Genomic DNA, 18754 nt, shown 5'->3' with positions numbered 1-18754 from the left:
ATCTCATTGGAAGGAGCATTTCTTCTTTCCAGTGGCAGAAGAATGTTCAAAATGGCTGTCTCTTGATTGTTGCAAGTTTTGTTTTCAAAGCCTCTGTTCCCTTTCATGGAGCTTGTACAGAGAGTGATAAAGTTATCTTAGAGTGGAAGAGAGGAATGCCTTTGTTTGATGGAAGCAGTTAAAACCTAAGGCTTCCTGTTCTGATGCTCAAGGGTACAGTGTTCTAGGAATTTTTTTCTAAGGATCAGTTTTGTGCACACAGACATAGAAATGAGATTGAGACAGACCTTTATCTTTGGAGTTTATAGACATGGAAATGAGAAGTAATAAACTCTAAACATCACTATATTTACAAAACAGCTGCCCTGGAAGTACACATGAGACTTTATACAAGGAGCAAGGTGGTAGTAGCTCACATCTTTAATCCCAGCACATTGGAGGCAGAGGCAGGCAGATCTCTGTGAATTCAAGGCCAGCCTGGTCTACAGAGCAAGTTCCAGAACAGCCAAAGCTACACAGAGAAACCCTATCTCAAAAAAACTTCATAAAAGGAATAATTTGGGCTGGAGAGGTGCCTCTTTAATCCTGCAGTTACAGCATAAAGCTCTTTTTGTACATTAATAATGTACTTTTATTAGAATTAGCCATAATTTTAACAATGAGAAAATAAGTACTATATTTTATAAGACAGTGTTTAATGAATATGTAAAAATTTATAGCATTTAACAAAAAATGAATAATTGGATTGTACCATTTCAGAACAGACTTTTTTTATTACAATTCTGTTCATCTCAAAGAAACCATATTATCCATCTACCTAAAACACGGTGCGTTCAAGCAGTAGACACAAGGTTTCAGGGTACTGAACCATTTTTTTATTCCTCTCGTATTTGAAAAGTGAGGCATACTTCATGCAAGGAAGGATAGCTGTTCAGCTGTGCACCAAACTGCTGCTAGGAATGACACTCATGTGTGACAGGGAGAAGTTACATGACAAGGTCTTGGGTCCTGTGCTGGGTGAAAGCAGCAGTGCTGCGGATTAGCTGTGAGCTGACCGCCGAAGGCACTCGTTCTCCACAGAGGCCGTCACAGAACACATGTGTCTAGTAACTGTAGGCTCTGTTTGTCTACCGAACTATCATTTTACGTAGATAAAGAAGTTTAAAAGAACTGCTTTTCTCCCCATCATCACATTAGCTGAACTGAGACTGTCATCTTGTCTCATCTGTGCCATATTGCCTGCCTGGTGTCACCAAAGAATAACTTTACCAACCGGTTTTTGTTGAATTTATTTTATTCTGAGATCTGTATGATTTCTGTCACAAAAAACAAACACCTTTTACCACTTTAGAGAATATGAGACTAATAAATATGTTCTGTATCACATCATACAGCAAAACAAAACAGGGTGATATCATTTAAAGCATTAGTATCTGAGGACCTTGGTTGACTATCTAATGATATTTATGGGATAGTGGTGCTATCTGTACTGCTGAATTGTGTATTTGTGCTATTGTGTAATGTAATGCTTACAGCTTTAATAAAAGGAGAACATTTCATTGCCATAACTTTAAAAACTGTGATAAACAGGGACTCCAAAATGACAGTGTCCTGTGCTCATGGTATGTGACAAGCAGGTAAGCAGAGCTTCCTATTATGTGGGAAGACCATTGTTTGAGTAATTGATTTGGGTTTACGCTTTTTGTAGTTGGGTATGAGTGTTTTGTATGGGAGATGGTCTATACATTCATTTTTTTTCACCTTGTAGGCTAGGAATTGGACTCACTGGTACGTAGGTGAACCAAAATCACTTGTAACTGTGTGTAGAAAACATCACGTTCAGGATAAATGTAACAGTTATATTCAGAAAAAGAAGTGAAAGATTTCTGTTTATTGGCTACCATTTTTTAGGATCAATTTATCAAAGACTTTCCTTCTAAGTCCAGATGTAGCTTTTCACAGGGTGGGATCCATGTTGCATCCAGCTTCTCTGCTATGTCATAGACCTTCAGTGATGTTAATAAAGTACTATTCACCAGATTTAGAACATAACTGATTATACGTGGGAATGTTACATAATGTATTAAATAGCAATTTATTTTTTAAAAAGTAACTTTCTCCAGTAGACAAAGTAATTAGCCATAGTGATTGATAAATTCATTTCTTTATTTGACATACTAAGGTATTTTGTTTACGTCTCAAAGGCTTTTTTGCAGAGATGGTTACAGTTGACAGCTGTTGAACCACTAATAAGATTAAAGTAAAGAAATTAGTTGTGTCAACTTTAATCTTCTATTTAGCACTGCAAACCACCTGGGGTCTCCTCCAGAGCCAGCTTGTTTTATTGTGAACTTTAAATTACATAATGGGGTCCTATTTAAGAGCATTTTTAAAGACTTTATAATAATAGCTGCCTTGTATCAAATTAATATTAGCAGTAAAAGTAATGCCTTAGCACTAGAATTGAAAAATAATATACTAATTTGCTATTCAACCTAAAAATTTTAATGCAGTATTGTAACCTTTCAATGTAGTACTTTCTAAGTGAGAGGTTAATTTGAGTAAGTAAAGAATGGTTTATTCAGTCAGTGCTTTAAGTACATTTGATTTCTCATCTAAAATTAAAATTTGCCTTTATGGAATACTGAAATTGCCTATTCTGTTTGCATCTAATTATCAGTTTAAAATAAAACCTTTGAAAATCATACCTTGTTGAAAATTTCTTACTCTTTGCTCTGAGGAATCCTTATAGTTAGGAAAATTATTTTAAAGTTAAGCTTAATTTCATTGACATTTTACATTTAATTATATATGTAATGCAATATTAATGTTGATGCAGTGAAAGTTGATTAGTAAACAGACAGGATTAGCATCCTGGAAAGATCCTTCTTGAATGGATGGCTGTTGAGGTGTTGAAGTCATTCACTGCCCCCCTCAGTCTGCACCATCCCAGCACCTGAAAGCACAGAGTAGGGTGTGGGAGAGGCAGGGTAGATGTATACTGGTTAAAGCAGGGTGTGGGAGAGGCAGGGTAGATGTATACTGGTTAAAGCAGGGTGTGGGAGAGGCAGGGTAGATGTATACTGGTTAAAGCAGGGTGTGGGAGAGGCAGGGTAGATATATACTGGTTAAAGCAGGGTCTGGGCCTTTGAGAGAGCTCTGCCTGGGGCTCTGTGTTTGGTCTTTGGAGCCCACATGGTAGAAGGACAGAAAGGACTCGCACAGGTTGTCCTCTGACCATAATTCCGTGGTGGCCCATGGGAAATAAATGCGATTTTAAAACGCAATGTAGAGAACAGAACAGGACAAATGCTGCTGATTTGAATCTTTCATCCACAACTAGTACTCTGACCCAACTGTCAAAATTATCAGTGTCAGTAAAAACCTACCAAAATATGTCACAAATCTAAATTCTTTTTTGTCAGAAATGTCAAAATTGAAAAGCTTTTTTCTGTTTAGACTTTAACATCATTCTTTCTCTAAGTTTCTTAGTGGTGAGACATCTTTTTTACAAGTTATCAAAAAAACATGAACTCTACGGTGTTTCTATTCATGAAAATGTCTTTTTAATTTTTTAATGGTTTTTCAAGACAGGGTTTCTCTGTGTAGCCTTGGCTGTCTTAGACTTGCTTTGTAGACCAGCCTGGCCTCAAACTTACAGAGCTCCGCCTACCTCTGTTTCCTCAAGTGCTGGGATTACAGGAGTTCACCACCATGACTGGCTTAACTTTTTAATTTTTTAAGTTAACATAAAAAATAATGATATTTGTTATTGTAGTTGCATACATGTATATTTTATTCTTCTTATTCTCTCTTTACCATATTCTCTCTCTTCCCACATCTTGCTGGTCCCCCTCCCCTTTTTTCTTAAATTGTTCCCCTTGTGCTTTCATGTCAGACATACTCTTTCTCCTTCTCGTATAAAATCTCTTCCTCTGTTTTCACATTTCCTTTTCTGATTTTGAGACCTAGACATGCAAGCACACACACAGAGACATAGACACAAACACACACACACACACACACATTTAGAAACATATATAAATTCAAGTCTAGAGTCTGCCTCTCCGAGAAACACAGTATTTGTGTTTCTGAGACTGGCTTGTCTCATTTAACAGAATGAAACAAGATGTCCTCTTCTCGTTTTCATACAGATGTCCTGATCTCATTTCTTATAGACACATACAGTTCCATTGTATGCAGGTGTCACATCTGTGATGGACCAGTTCTGTTTCTTAGCTTTTGTGACTAATGCAGTGGTGACATGCATATGACTGTGGAATTGAAGTCACAGATGCATGCCCAGAAATGATACAGTAGAGCCATACAGTAGTTTTGCTCTTGATTTTATAAAAAGATTTCATGATGATTTTCATAGCAGTTGTAACAGTTTACACCATTTCTGCCAACAGTGAAGCGAGGTCCTCTTTCCCTTCATCTTCAATTTCATCTGTTGTCATTTATTTCCAGATTTTACATCCTGCCTGGAATGAGGTAGAATCTCAAAGTGGTTATAGTTTGTATTTTCTTAATGGCTAAGGATGTTGAACACTTTTTCAAATACTTTCTAACCATTATAATTCTTTGAGAACTGCATGATCACTTCATTAGTCTATTTGTTGAATTAATGATTTGATGTCTGGTTTTTGCCACCCTTTATATATTCCAGATGTGAATCCTTTATCTGAGGAAATAAATTTCAATCTTTAGGCCATTTCTTCACTTTGGTGATACAAAAAAAAGCTTTTTAATTTTATGAAATCCATTAGTCAATTTGTGATGTTATTTCAGGTGATAATGGAATCTTTTTTAGAAAGGCTGTGTGCATGTGTGTATTCATATGTGTGTGTACAGGTACATATGCACAGGTGTGCACAGGCTAAACAGGTACCAACCTTCACTCTCATTCCTTAAGCTCTGTCCTCCTCCTCCTTTGAGACAGGTTCTGTCACTGGCTTGGGATTTGCTAATTAAGCTAGGTTAGCTAGGATCTACCTTTCTCTGCCACCCAGCTCTAGGGTTACAAGTGGACACTGCCATTCTTTTTAGGTGGGATCTAGGGATTGAACTTAGGTCCTCACCTTTGCCAGTATTTTGAGAGGTTTTCTCCTAGCAGTTTCAGCATCTCAGGATTTGAGGTAAGGTCTTTCATCCATCTTGAATTGATTTTTGTGCTGACGAAGAGAAATGTGGATCTAATTTCAGTTCTTTCTGTGTCTATATCCACTTTTCCAGTATTATTTGTTGGATAGGCCTATTTCCAATGTATGTTTTTTATGCTTTTGTCAAATATTAGAAGTCCATAACTCTCTTTGAATTTGTTTTGGGGAGTTCTATAATGGGTGCTGTTTCATTCCTCTGGAAGTCTGTTTTTGTACCAATAAAAATTTTGTCTTTCACTGTGGCTCTGAAGAATAATTTGAAGTCAAATATTGTGGTACCTCCAGGATTATTTATTCTTTCTTCAGAGGATTACTTTGAGTATCCATGATCTTTTGTGTTCCTATACTAATTTTAGGTTTTTCTTTCTAGTGCTATGAAAATTGTCATTTGAGTTTTGATGAGAATGCTTTAATTCTGTAGATACTTTTGATGACATAACCAGTTTTCACATTATTAAATATAGTCCAAGCACATGAGGCTCTTTCTGTCATCTGATGTTTTTTTTTTTCAATTTATTTTTTTTTCTACTGTCTTGAAGGTTTCATTGTAAAGGACTTTGACCTCTTTGCTTAAGTGTATTCCTAGGTATTTCATTTTTTTGGAAGCTGCTGTGTTTGGGTTATTTTAGGTAATTTTGTCCTTAGCAGTTTTGTTATTGTCATATAGAAAGGCTACTAATTTTTTCAAGTTAATTGTATATCTTATAACTTTACTTAAAAGTGTCTGTTATGTCTAAAAACTTTCTGATGAAATCTGTAAGGCCCTTTAAGTATAGAACCATATTATCTGCAAGTAGAGGTAGTTTGATTTCTTCCTTTTATATATGTATTTCTCTTGAGTAATTGCTTCCTCTAAGATTTGGTTACTATTTTGAATAAAAGTTGGGAGTGGGTGCCCTGAACTCATTCAGTTTTTGTGCAGTTAGTATGATTACTACAGGTTTGTTATACTCCTTCCTTTATTATGTCGAAACATGTTCTGTCTGATCCTAATTTTCTCCAGATTTTAATCATGAAAGTACATTGAACTTTGTCAGGTGTCTTGTGTACATTTATTAAAATACTTGCTTGATTGTTGTCCTTAAATTTGTTTACATGGTATTTTATATTTATTGATTTCCGTATGTTAAACTAAGCTTTCATCCCTGGAATGAAACCAACCTGTCTTGTTGTATGACGTTCTTAATGTACACTTGAACCTAATTATGGGGAGTTTTTTGAGAATTTTTTATTTTAATTAAAATATAATTACATCGTTTTCCCTCTTCTCTTTCCTCCCTTTAATACAACCTGCCGAGTTTGTTTAGTGTTGCTTATATGAATAGAATTTCAGGGTTTACCACTTGGTGTTGGATAACCAGCTCAGGGACTCATCTGAGGAGAGAAGCATTCTCCCTCTCTTGGTGGTCATTAGCTGCCTGTGGTTTGTTTAGGGATAGAACCCCATAAGATCTTTCTTTTTCATTTATCATGTTTGTCAGTATTGTCCTTGTTCAGGTCTTACTTGAGCAACCATGTTGTTCAGGTGTCATGGATGAATCTTTCTTGTCACTTTTAGGATATACAGTCTCACTTACAGATTGTCTGGTCCTCTGGCTCTTACAGTGTTTCTGCCACTCCTCTATTTTATTTCCTGAGCCTTATATATAAGAGTTGTATTGTCAGCCTATCAACTGGGGCTCGACATCCCAAGACCATTTGATCTTTATATTTTGACCAGTTAATGGTTTTCTGTAATTCCATGTTGCAAAGAGAAGCTTTTTTGATGAGGGAACTCTACTTACCCACAGATATGTTTGAAAGGAATTAGAAATGAAGCTGGTCTAGTAAGGTAGCAGTGGTGGGTTCTTTTCTAAGATACAAAACCTTGTTAACCTTTGGTGGTTGCCTGGCTATACAGTACTAGGTATGATTTCCTTCCTGTTGAGCAAGCCTTGCTTCCACTTAGACAACGGTTTGTTACTGCTAAAGTGTGAGTCCAGTGTTGCACTCTGAGGGCTGTCTTGCCATACTGGTAATTGTTGTAATTTATAGACAGCACACCCTCTCGTCAGTTTGCATTAGCACTACTTTCTGATTCCATTAAAAACTAGTCCTCAGGCAAGAAGCTTGCAGGCCTGATCTAGGTAGAATCTTCTGAGTTCTGTGGTGACTGCAACAATAGGGACTCATTCTCTTCCACCTCTGGGGCACAACTATGGAAAACAGCCATATCCTATATTGTTTTGGGTGTCTGTTGGATTACCCTGACCAAACAACTTGAAAGGAAGTTTCTCGTGCCTGAAACTGAGTTTCTGTTAGTCTGTGACTCTTATGAAAAGCATTATCAAGCCAAATGGCAGAACTTCTTTTAAGATAATATAGATATAGAAATATATGTAAACATACATATACATGTATGAGATTATTGACATATATGTTCATCAGGGAAATTACTCTGTACTTTCTTTTCTTGTAAAGTTTTGATCTAGTTTAATATCAGGGTAGTTCTGGCCCCATAATGAATTTGGTAGTGTTTCTTTCCTTTCTATTCTGTAAAGCAGTTTGATGTGTTAGAGCTTCTTTGAATGTTCAATAGACTAAGTAGTGGATCCGTATGGCCATGAGCTTTTCTCTACAGAGTCTTAATTACTGCTTCACTTTCACTCTTGTTGCTTGTTAGTAGTCTAAGTTCGTTATATATTCTGAATTTAATTTTAGTAGTTTAGAAATCTATTTCATATTTTTCAGCTTTTTTTACATAATAAGCTTTTTTAAAATTTATTTATTTTTATTAATTACAGTTTATTCACTTTGTATCCCCCCCATAAAGCCCTCCCTCCTCTCCTCCCGGTCCCATCCTCCCTCCCCCTTCTTCACGCATGCCCCTCCCCAAGTCCACTGATAGGGGAGGTCCTCCTCTCCTTCCTTTTTCAGCTTTTTTAAATGTAAGCTTTCAAAGTATCCCCAAATGATTTTCTGGATTTCAGTGGAGTCTGTTGTAACAAATTTTCAGTTCTTATTTGATTAAGTTGAGTTTAGATCCTTCTGTCTGTCTGTTCTCTCTCACTCTCTCTCTCTGTCTCTCATTCTTTCATCAGCCTTATGAATTTTTTCCTTTTTTGTTGTTTTTTTGAGACGGGTTTCTCTGTGTAGCCTTGGCTATCCTGGACTCACTCTGTAGACCAGGTTGGCCTTGAATTCGAAGAGATCCACCAGCCTCTGCCCCCTGATTGCTGAGATTAAAGGTGTATACTACCAACGCCCAAGAGTTTTACCAATTTTTTAAGAGTAACTCTTATTTTGTTGATAGTATATATTCTTTTCTGTTTCATTAATTCCTCTGGCTTTGTTTCTGGCTTTTATTAGAGTTTTGAGGCACATCAGTATTATTTTGAGCTCTTGCTAATGTTTTTAATGTATTTACAGCTGTTAAGTTTCTGGTTAGGACTGCTGTGGCTGTAACCCGGGAATTCTGAAAAGATTCTGTTATCATTTTCATTTGCTTGTAGGAGTTCTGTTTGAGACAGGGTCTCACTATATAGCCTGGAACTTGCTGTGTACACTAGGCTGGCCCTGAATTACAGAGACCCACCTGTCTGTACTTGTGTTGGCATTAAAGGTATTTGTCACCATGCCCAGCAGGTTCTAAAAAGTTTTAACTTCCTTTTTTTCTTTCTTTATTGATTCCCTGTTGCTTCATAAATGTTCTGTCTCCATATCTTTATATGTTTTCTGAGGTTTCTCTTGTTAATTTCTAGTTCTATTCCATGGTAGCTTTGATAAGTTAAAATTTAGTTTTTATTTTTCTGCATATTGTTAAGGGTTACTTTACTGCCTCTCATATGATCAATTGTAGAGAAAGGCTCACCTGCTTTTTTAAAAAATGTTTATTCTCTGATAAGCGGCATCTTCTATAGAAGACATAGATATAGATACCATTACAACCAGTTGCTCTATAATATAATATAGCTCTGCGATTTCTTTGCTGATTTTCAATTTGCTAGACTTCTCTGCATATGAGAGTATGGTATTGAACTATCCCATGACTGTTGTGTCAGGACCTACATTTAAGTGATTCTTAATCTACTCAGTATGTACTTGAACTGTATTAAATCTTTTTTCATATGTGTTCCTGCACCACTCACTAAAAGGCTTGGTTTCATGATGCTTTTTTCTAACCTGTGTTTTTAGAAAATTTTCTGACAAAAGAAACTTTATTCATAAGAATACTCAGGGCAAGAAAGTCTGTATCTTGGCTCCCCAACACCACCACCGCATACTCTTGACAGAATGTGCAGTGAGAAGATACTTGGAAACGTTGGGGCTTTCTGTTTGATGTCAAAAAGTGCTTCAAGTCATTCACGTTTAAAATTACAGAGAGGGCTGCTGGACAGACCACCCAAGCTGGGTTCAGAGCAGTGTGCACTTAAACCAGGTGCTCTTCAAATAAAGATTGTCTTTCAAGTATGTTCACTGCATACACAAATTTTTTTCTCACCCTGCGAGTTTTTCTTCCCTCTCCCTTTCTTCTTCATTAGAAACAGTTTGTTGAACAGTTAAGTGAACATAAGGCTGTTTAGATGCACATTCTTCTTTACCAGAGAGGATGTTTTCTTTTTTGAACACAGGATGTTAAAAGAAGTTACACTCCATACCAGAAGTTGTTTGCTTTTTTATGTGTATTTCCTTATGCCTCATAATACTTGATCTATAATTTATTTATTAACCCAGCCATTAACTTACATAATATAGTATATACTACAATATTAGCATAAAGACAATTATCAATTAGACAAAGAAACAAAGGAATATATTCTACCTGTGTGTCATTGCAAATATATGGAGGGAAGCTTATCACTCCCCTAAGTAGGGATAAAGTGACTTGAGGCAGCTGTTACATATATCACAGAAAATAAATTTGCAGTGCACTGATTAAGTGAATCAGCACTTAGTAATAACTTTAAAAATACATGAGTAAGTACCTAATTTTTTAGCTTAAAGTACTTTTAAATCATACAAAGAAAGCAAAAATTAGAAACAAGGAAATCAGCTTAGATGTACATCAGCTAATGAAGGGATGAATAAAATGTACATACACACACTGTGCAGTTTATTAGACTATCAAGAAAAATGAAATAAAGCCAGGTGTGGTGGCACATTTCTGTAATCCCAGCACTTGGGAGGCAGAGGCAGGTGGATTCCTGTAAACTCAATGCCACAGCAATCTACAAAGTGAGTCCAGGACAGCCAAGGCTATACAAAGTGAAACTCTGTCTCAAAAAATAAAAGGAGGAGGAAGAAGAACCAGAAGAGAATAAAATATTAAAAATTGCCCCAAAATTGCTGGATCTGAATATTCTTATATTGAGTAAGGTCCAGACCCAGAAAGATAAATATTGCATATTCTTCTTTTATTTGTGGATCCTGGCTCTATATGTGAGAGTGTGTGTGTGTGTGTGTGTGTGTGTGTGTGTGTGTGTGTTTGTGTGTGTGTGTGTGTGTATGTGTGTGTATTAATCCTAAAACTAGAAAGGGGACCGTGAGGAGGAACACTTTCATGCAGTGTATAATAGAGTATGTATCGCATGAAAGTGAAGACCAGGGGTAGAAGAGTTAAAGCAGGGCGCCAGGGGACAGCTCTGCAGAACAATTATATGTGGAAACAAATATAATAAGACATTGCATTGTATGCTTATTTAGAAAAATAAAACAAAAAATAACTTTTTTTTATTTAGCTATCAAATTTTTGAAGATGTAGTCAGTATTGGCCATAACATGGAGCAGGGGATGCCTTTCTCATAGTAAAAATTGGTTTAAAATTTTTTCGTGGAAGTCAGTTTGAATTTGGCAGTGTTTGAAAACCTTAAAAACGCTCAGTTCCTTTTACCCATTTCATCGAAACCAGCAAGTATGAAAGAAGCAGGCAGATTTGCTTTCAGACTTCATGCATCTGTGCAGGCAGGTGATTGAGGCTTAAAGCCAGGCTTTTACTTTGGAGCTAACAAATAAAGCAGGGATATCCAAACTCTAGTCTAACAATTGGAGGCTAGTGTTTGTAAAGCCCAAAGTCACAGTCAAGGAGAGGCATATCATACCAGGTCATATTTTGGTTTTGTTTTGCTTGTTTAGGCCAGCTTAATAGTGTTTAATTGGTTATCAGACCTAGAAGCATTCTCCAGATTCTAGTATGTACAGAATTGTCCTGTCAGTTTTTCTGTTTAAATCACCTGGAGCTTTTCTCCAGCAGTTTACAACAAAGAACATTATTATGCTATTGAAAGTTGGACACAGTACTGAGAGAGTGGTTCAACTAAATTGCTATGACCGTGGATAAAACAAAGTTCAGCATTCTAAAAATTATTCATTTTTCAGTTTGTCCTTTTTCAGAAAGGAATTCACAGAGGATGTGACTCAGCAAAGTACTGGGAGACTTCTGACACTGACTCCAAAAACAGTGCTGCCGAACATGCCCTGGGTGCTGGTCCATCTGAGGGCACACCCGTTAGGAAGGAGCCAAGCTGACACTCCCTACATAGCTGTTACACTGTGATTGTCCTTAGTTACCCAAAAATTACACTTTAGCTGCATCTTAGTGCAGTCATATCCCCTGCATTCCAAGAGAATATGCCTAAGGAAGCTTTCCGGTTCTTTGAGAAGGGAGAGCACTCCATCTTCCACTTCAGCCAGGACAGCTCTTGTTTTCTAGTCTGTGTTTTGTGCTTCTCAGCAAGATTCTGCTTCTCTTTTAAAAATTCAAAGCTAGTGCTAAAGGAGACACCAAGTATCAGAGAAAGAATGGCATTACAAATAGTAAATTTTCTCTTATCATTTTTATCATATCTTCATACATACCCTTCTCAAATATAATTATTTTTATAATCCTAAACACCTATTTTTACCTTACAGAAAAAAAAAAATGAAGTCTTATTCTTGTAACCATAATGAGTTCTACTTATTAAGTAGTGACCTGAGTACTATATTATCTCACTTAAATCTCATGACAGTCACAGGAAGTGTACATATGTTCTTGTTTTTAAACATGTGAAATAAGTGATGAAATGCTACGTTAGAAACTTGGGAAAATCTTAAATGGTAACAGGAAGTATCTGGTCCCTGCAGCTGTACTCTTCAGTGGTGCACTATGCTGTAATCAACTTCCAGGAATCCACCAATTGTGTGGTCACATCCAACTGTATCAGACATTGCTATAGCAGGGGCTCTCCTCACCTTCTTTTTCCCAATAAAAACATCAGCACTGTGACGCTTCCCTGGCTTATCTCCATTGCACAATGCATGATCAGTGTCAGGGACCTGCAGTATATGGTGAATTAATTAACTGATTGATTAATGCTCAAATGGTGTTTCTGAGACCTGTGGTTTTCATCTCTGGCTGCAGAATTTTTTAAGATACAAGTTTCTGTTTACTGGGTATGCAGTGGAGCTTGGCCATTTACATTTCTTTTTTCCAATTTTTTTAGTTTATTTATTTTTATTAATTATATTTTACTCACTTTGAATCTCTACTGTACCCTCTCCCTCATCTCCTCCCAGTCCCATCCTGTCTTCCTCATCTCCTCCCAGTCCCATCCTGTCTTCCTCATCTCCTCCCATCCCCCTCCCTAAGTCCACTGATAAAGGATGTCCTCCTCCCCATCACTTTGACACTAGCCTATCAGGTCTCATCAGGACTGACTGCATTGTCTTCCTCTGTGGCCTGGTAAGGCTGCTCTCCAATCAGGGAAAGGTGATCAAAGAGCCAGATACTGAGTTCATGTCAGAGACAGTCCCTGTTCCCATTACTGGGGAACCCACTTGGACAATGAGTTGCCATGGGCTACATCTGTGCAGGGGTTCTAGGTTATCTCCATGCATGGTCCTTCTTTGGAGTATCAGTCTCAGAAAAGACCCCTGTGCCCAGATTTTTTTGGTTCTGTTGCTCTCCCTGTGGCGCTCCTGTCCCCTCCATGTCTTTCTATCTCCCCCTTCTTTCATAAGATTTCCTGCACTCTACCCAAAGTTTGGCTATGAGTCTCAGCATATGTTTTGATACCCTGCTGGGTAGAGTCTCTCAGAGGCACTCTGTGGTAGGCTCATGTCCTGTTCCTTATTTTCTCCCTCTTCCGATGTCTGTCCCGTTTGCCTTTCTGAATGAAGATTGATTGAGCATCTTACCCAAGGTCCTCCTTTCCTCCTTCTTGATTAGATTCCTTAGGTGTACAGATTTTAGTATGATTATCCTATATTATATGTCTAATATCCACTTATAAGTGAGTATATACCATGTGTGTCTTCCTGCTTCTGGGATACCTCACTCTGTATCATCTTTTCTAGTTCCCACCATTTGCCTGCAAATTTCATGATTTCCTTGTTTTAAATAGCGGAGTAGTGTTCCATTGTATAAATATACCACAATTTCTATATCCATTCCTCTGTTGAGGGACATCTAGGTTCTTTCCGGATTCTGACTATTATAAACAAAACTGCTATGAACATAGTTGAGCCAATGTCCTTGTTGAAAGGTGGAGCATGTTTCAGGTATATGGATAGAAGTAGAGGTGGATCTTGAGGTAGCACTATTCTCAGTTTTCTGAGAAAGTGCCAGATTGATTTCCAAAGTGGTTATAGAAATTTGCACTCTCACCAGCAATGGAGGAGGGTTCTCCTTTCTCCAAATCGTCTCCAGCATGTGTTGTCACTTGAGTTTTTGATCTTAGCCATTCTGATGGGTGTAAGATGGAATCTTATAGTCATTGATTTGCATTTCCTTGTTGACTAAGGATGTTGAGCCTTTCTTTAAGTGTTTCTCCACCATTCCATATTCTTTTATTGAAAATTCTCTGTTTAGCTCTGTATCCCATTTTTTATTGGATTACTTGATTTGTTCCTGTTTAACTTCTTGAGTTCTTTATATATACTGGATATTAGCCCTCTGTCAGATATAGGGTTGGTGAAGATCTTTTCCCAATCTGTAGGCTGTTGTTTTGTTCTGTTGCAGTGTCCTTTGCTTTACAGAAGCTTTTCAGTTTCATGAGGGCCCATTTATTAATTGAGGTGTTGAGCTGCTGGTGTTCTGTTTAGAAAGTTGTCTCCTGTGCCAATGAGCTCAAGGTTCTTCCCCACTTTCTCTTCTAATAGATTTAGTGTCTCTGGTTATATATTAAGGTCTTTGATCCACTGAACTTTAATTTTGTGCAGGATGCTAGATATGGATCTATTTGCATTTTTCCACATGTGGACATCCAGTTAGAACAGCACCATTTGTTGAAGAGGCTTTCTTTTTTTTCCTTTGTGTGGTTTTGGCTTCTTTGTCAAAAAACAGGTGTCCATAGGTGCATGGATTTATTTCTGGTTCTTCTTTTTTATTCCATTGATCCACCAGTCTGTTTCTATGCCAGCACCATGCAGTTCTTATTCCTGTTGCTTTATAGTACAGCCTGAGATCAGGGATAGAGATAACTCCAGAAGATCTTTTATTGTAGAGGATTGTTTTAGCTATTCTGGGTTTCTCCTAAAGCTGATAAACACCTTCAGCAAAGTGGCTGGATAAAACGTTAACTCAAAAAAATCAGTAGCCCTCCTGTATATAAAAGACAAACGGGATGAGAAAGAAATTAGGGAAACAACACCCTTCACAATAGCCACAAATAACATAAAGTACCTTGTTGTAACTCTAACTGTCAAAGTGAAAGACTCGTTTGGAAAACAAAACAAACAAACAAACAAAAAAACAACCTCAAGTCTCTGAAGTAAGAAATTGAAGAAGATATCAGAAGAAGGAAAGATCTCCCATGCTCATGGCTCAGTAAGATTAACATAGTAAAAATGGCCATCTTACCAAAAGCAATCTACAGATTCAGTGCATTTCCCATCAAAATACTTACACAATTCTTTACAGATCTTGAAAGAAAAATTCTCAACAACATAGAGAAAAAAAAACCCCACATATCTCGTCTTAAATGAAGACATTATCAGAAAAGCTGGGAAATTATTTGCATTGTCTGCCCTGTAGCTAATGGCTATTAGTGAGAGCTGTTAGGTACTAATGAGCACTGCTCTTGTATGAAAATAACCCCCTTTTATGTTGAGGTGATGGGCCTGTGCCTGACAGGGTTCGGGTTGGTTTTATAGATCAGCTTCCATCTCATGCCTGTTCCTTCTGTCCCATTGACTTTATGTATTTTAAATTGTTGGGAGAAGAGTTACTTGGGTTTTACAAATGGTGTTTTCCTTCCTATTAGGTCTCTCTGCAATGCAATCAATGTTTACAACCTCACCTGCAGTAACTGTTCAGAAAACTGCACTGATGTTCTGTTTAGTAACAAGATTACCTTCTTAATGGATCTCCTGATACACCAGTTGACGGTATGTAATATCAGTGCCTTGAGTAAGAAGCTGTTAAGGTTTGAGAAATACTCCTGTAGCAAAATCTAAGAACTCAGCCCATTTACTGTCCAGATTGAAAAGGGGTCAAGGGGTGTGAAGATGGTTACAAATGTACAATAGGAACTGACAGTGAAAGCTCTGAGTTATTGAACATTTTGTGTCAGAGTCTTTTAAGTTCTAATGTTTAATGAGTAACAGCTATGCAACGCTTGTGAAGAACAGAAGTTTATATGTTAAACTTGACTCTGGAGTCAGGTGGATCCAATGCCAAACCTCCATAGCCACAGGAATGGGTATCAGAAAGAGAAAACTGAGAGGGCCTCAGAGCCTCTCATCAGCATATGTCAAAGGGCCTATTTTAAAAGAAATTTTCCATGACCATTTACACATAAAAGAAAATGTAGGAAATGTCCTTGTGAGAAAGGGCAAACTTACTTACGATGTGAACGAGCAGCCCATTTTCACCTTAAATTTTACCTCCATTCACAGATGTTAAATGAGGTAAGCGCAGTGTAATATCCCAAGGTTTAGGTCTACCAACTGCAGTCTTTGGAGCCCTGGGACCAGAAGTTTCCTGATGAGTTTTCTGAGCCCCTGAAGTATTGGCACTGCAGGTTTACAACACAGGAGATTTCCAAGCCAGCTTCTACCCCCCCTAGTTCTAATTGCTCTCCTTCCATGCCACACCTTTGTCCCTTTTCTTCCCTTCTTTCCTCTGCATTCTGTGGCCTTAATTTACACACAAGAGCATCTTCTTGATGAAATCACAAAGCTGTTTTCCCAATCCCAGGTTTAAGAATGCTTTTTTATGTAACCCTAGATATCACATCTCATAGACCTGGTTATACTGAATTATAATTATTTACTTGTCTGTTTTACCACTAAATCCATGAAGACAAGTAGCTTATTACTATGCCCAATATCCTAACAGAGGATAGTAGATTTGATAGATCGTTGTGTATGAGTAACTATATTAATCCTTACTGATCAGTGATCACAAGCTAAAACTCATAGTGACTCTGAAGCCTTATATGTAGCCAGCAAGAATTAGAGAGAGCAGTGTGAAACAGCAAGCAAAGATGCAGACCACCAGCACTGCCACACATGATAACGCCAACTGTTTACAGTGATGGCATTGTGTGTGGATCCAAGGCTAAATTGTGCATGGTTTTATTTACAAAATAAGTTACTAAAGTATCTTTCTCATAGTAAAAAAAAAAAAAAAAAAAAAAAAAAAAAAAAAAAAAAAAAAATCTTCAAGAATAGGCAGAAAGACTTAATATCTTTTATCTCAGATTTAATTTTAATTTTCAGAATAGTCTTAAAAGTCCTTGTTACCTGTTTAACAAATAAATTTGAGTCCCTGAGAATCTGACTTTAAGGCTTTGTAGATCAGAATCACATAATTGGGAGTCAAATCTAGATCTATAAAAATCTAAATTCAGGGACCACCTATACAGTAGAACTGACTGATAGTTTTTAACAATATCAGTGCTGTGAAAGACAGGGTTAATGTGATAACCACCACTATATGGAGAGACTAAGGAGATGCAGCCATTAAATATAAGATGAGACTATGATTCAGGGGTGGGGGGAAGAGGGATTGATTAGTGGGGGAAATGAGGGATTTAAATAAGTTTTGTAAAACAGTTCATTTTAGTGACTTAATCCTAACTTCTCAATGATTGTACTGTGGTTTTATTGATAATGGGGGACACTGGGTTAACTGGGTCTACATTTCATTTTTTTTCTTTTTGGTTTTTGGTTTTTCAAGACAGGGTTTCTGTGTAGCCTCGGCTGTCCTGAACTCACTTTGTAGACCAGGTTGGCCTTGAACTCATAGGGATCTGCCTGCCTCTGCCTCTCTGAGTGTTGGAATTAAAGGCATGTGTCACCAGGCCTGGCCTTAGTCTACTTTTTTTTTAATGGATTTGTTGATCTAAAATTATTTTAAAATGAGAATGAGGAAAAATACTAAATCCCAATATTTCCCCTCAGTTGTACACTATAATAGTTTGGAAGAATTTCTTCTGTTGATACTGTAAGAGGGAACATTGCTTTAAATAGAACAGGGAACTGAATAGAATGGCATTTGAAATATGAAAGAATGAACAAAATATCTTACAGTAATAAATTCTATCATACTTTTTAAGGGAAAAAGCTTTATTAATAGAAATGATTGAGACAGTAAAACGAGGCTGTGATCCCAGCCTTCTAGGAAATCCCTGCATAGGGGATAAGATAGGTGACATCTTGGCTTGGGCAGCTCTGACCATAACACTGTAGATGTGTAGCTTTTATACATTGTGCTAAAAGCTAGACATCTAAGGTCAGGTAACATAGGTTCCTGTGCAGGTCCTCTTATGCAGAAGCTTCACCTGGCAGAGAAGAGCAAACTAGCTCCTTAGCTGCCTGCTCGGAGGGCACTGATCCCCGTTCCTGAAGGCTCTGCCTATAGGAATTAATTACCTCTCAATTCACCTGCATATATCAGATTTACAGATTAAAATTCACTTGACTTGAGAAGATCACAGTCTTTGATTTATCATATAGAAATGGTGGGATGACCTTCTTTGTAAAGAGCTGTGGAACGGTGGAAGAAAACATTCTGTGATTCTACCTGGTCTGTCACAAGGGACACTTGAGCTGACTCTTAGTATCATTTATTTACTCAGTGCCAGCTATCAGCCAAAGTCTTAAGTAACTTATTTCTCTCTTGTTTGAAAGTCCTTACTTCCTTTGAATATTCTCTTGCTTGTGATCACTCAGAAACACTTTTAGTTTTGCAGTAATAGATTCCATCCCATTGTGTGTTTCTTTTGCTGTTAATTTTTCTCGGGTTGGATCCAGGAACAACTGCTTTGTCAAACGTATTTTAGCCCTCCTTTTTCATTCTGATTATTTCTGTTTCTTACAGGCTTGTCATATTAGAATTGTCAGTTGCCTAGTGCTGTGACTGGTTTTGTAGCCGTGAAGGAAGAAAGGTGTGTTTCCTAGTTTAGGGTGGATTTTGGTGGTTACTTTTATGTTTCTAGTAGTAATTTGAGAACTTGAGTGCATTTCTGTCTGTCCTCGTAAGTGGTTTTCATGTACATATAACTGAAATACGGATCATTAATTTGATGAGACCTCTTAAATAGGGGTAAGGAGTAGTCACCAACATTGTTCAGAAGTGATAGAAAATGGATAAAAGAAGCTAATTGTGACCCAGTAGAATTTATAAGACA

General features: G+C 37.3%; 1 protein-coding gene across 3 annotated transcripts in view; it reads left to right on the top strand.

The window, feature by feature from the left end:
- Scaper (S-phase cyclin A associated protein in the ER) overlaps nucleotides 1-18754 on the top strand; it is a 334907-nt gene that overhangs the window by 241008 nt on the left and 75145 nt on the right. For all 3 annotated transcript variants that reach the window (XM_060374235.1, XM_060374232.1, XM_060374222.1), the window contains one exon: nucleotides 15383-15506. In XM_060374235.1, the coding sequence (XP_060230218.1) occupies nucleotides 15383-15506 (124 nt within the window). The remainder of the gene's footprint in view (nucleotides 1-15382; nucleotides 15507-18754) is intronic.

The sequence above is a fragment of the Meriones unguiculatus genome, chromosome 1, assembly GCF_030254825.1.
Source record: "Meriones unguiculatus strain TT.TT164.6M chromosome 1, Bangor_MerUng_6.1, whole genome shotgun sequence".
NCBI lineage: Eukaryota > Metazoa > Chordata > Mammalia > Rodentia > Muridae > Meriones > Meriones unguiculatus.
Note: the sequence above shows the minus strand (reverse complement) of the source record. Positions and strands in the feature narration are given on the sequence as shown.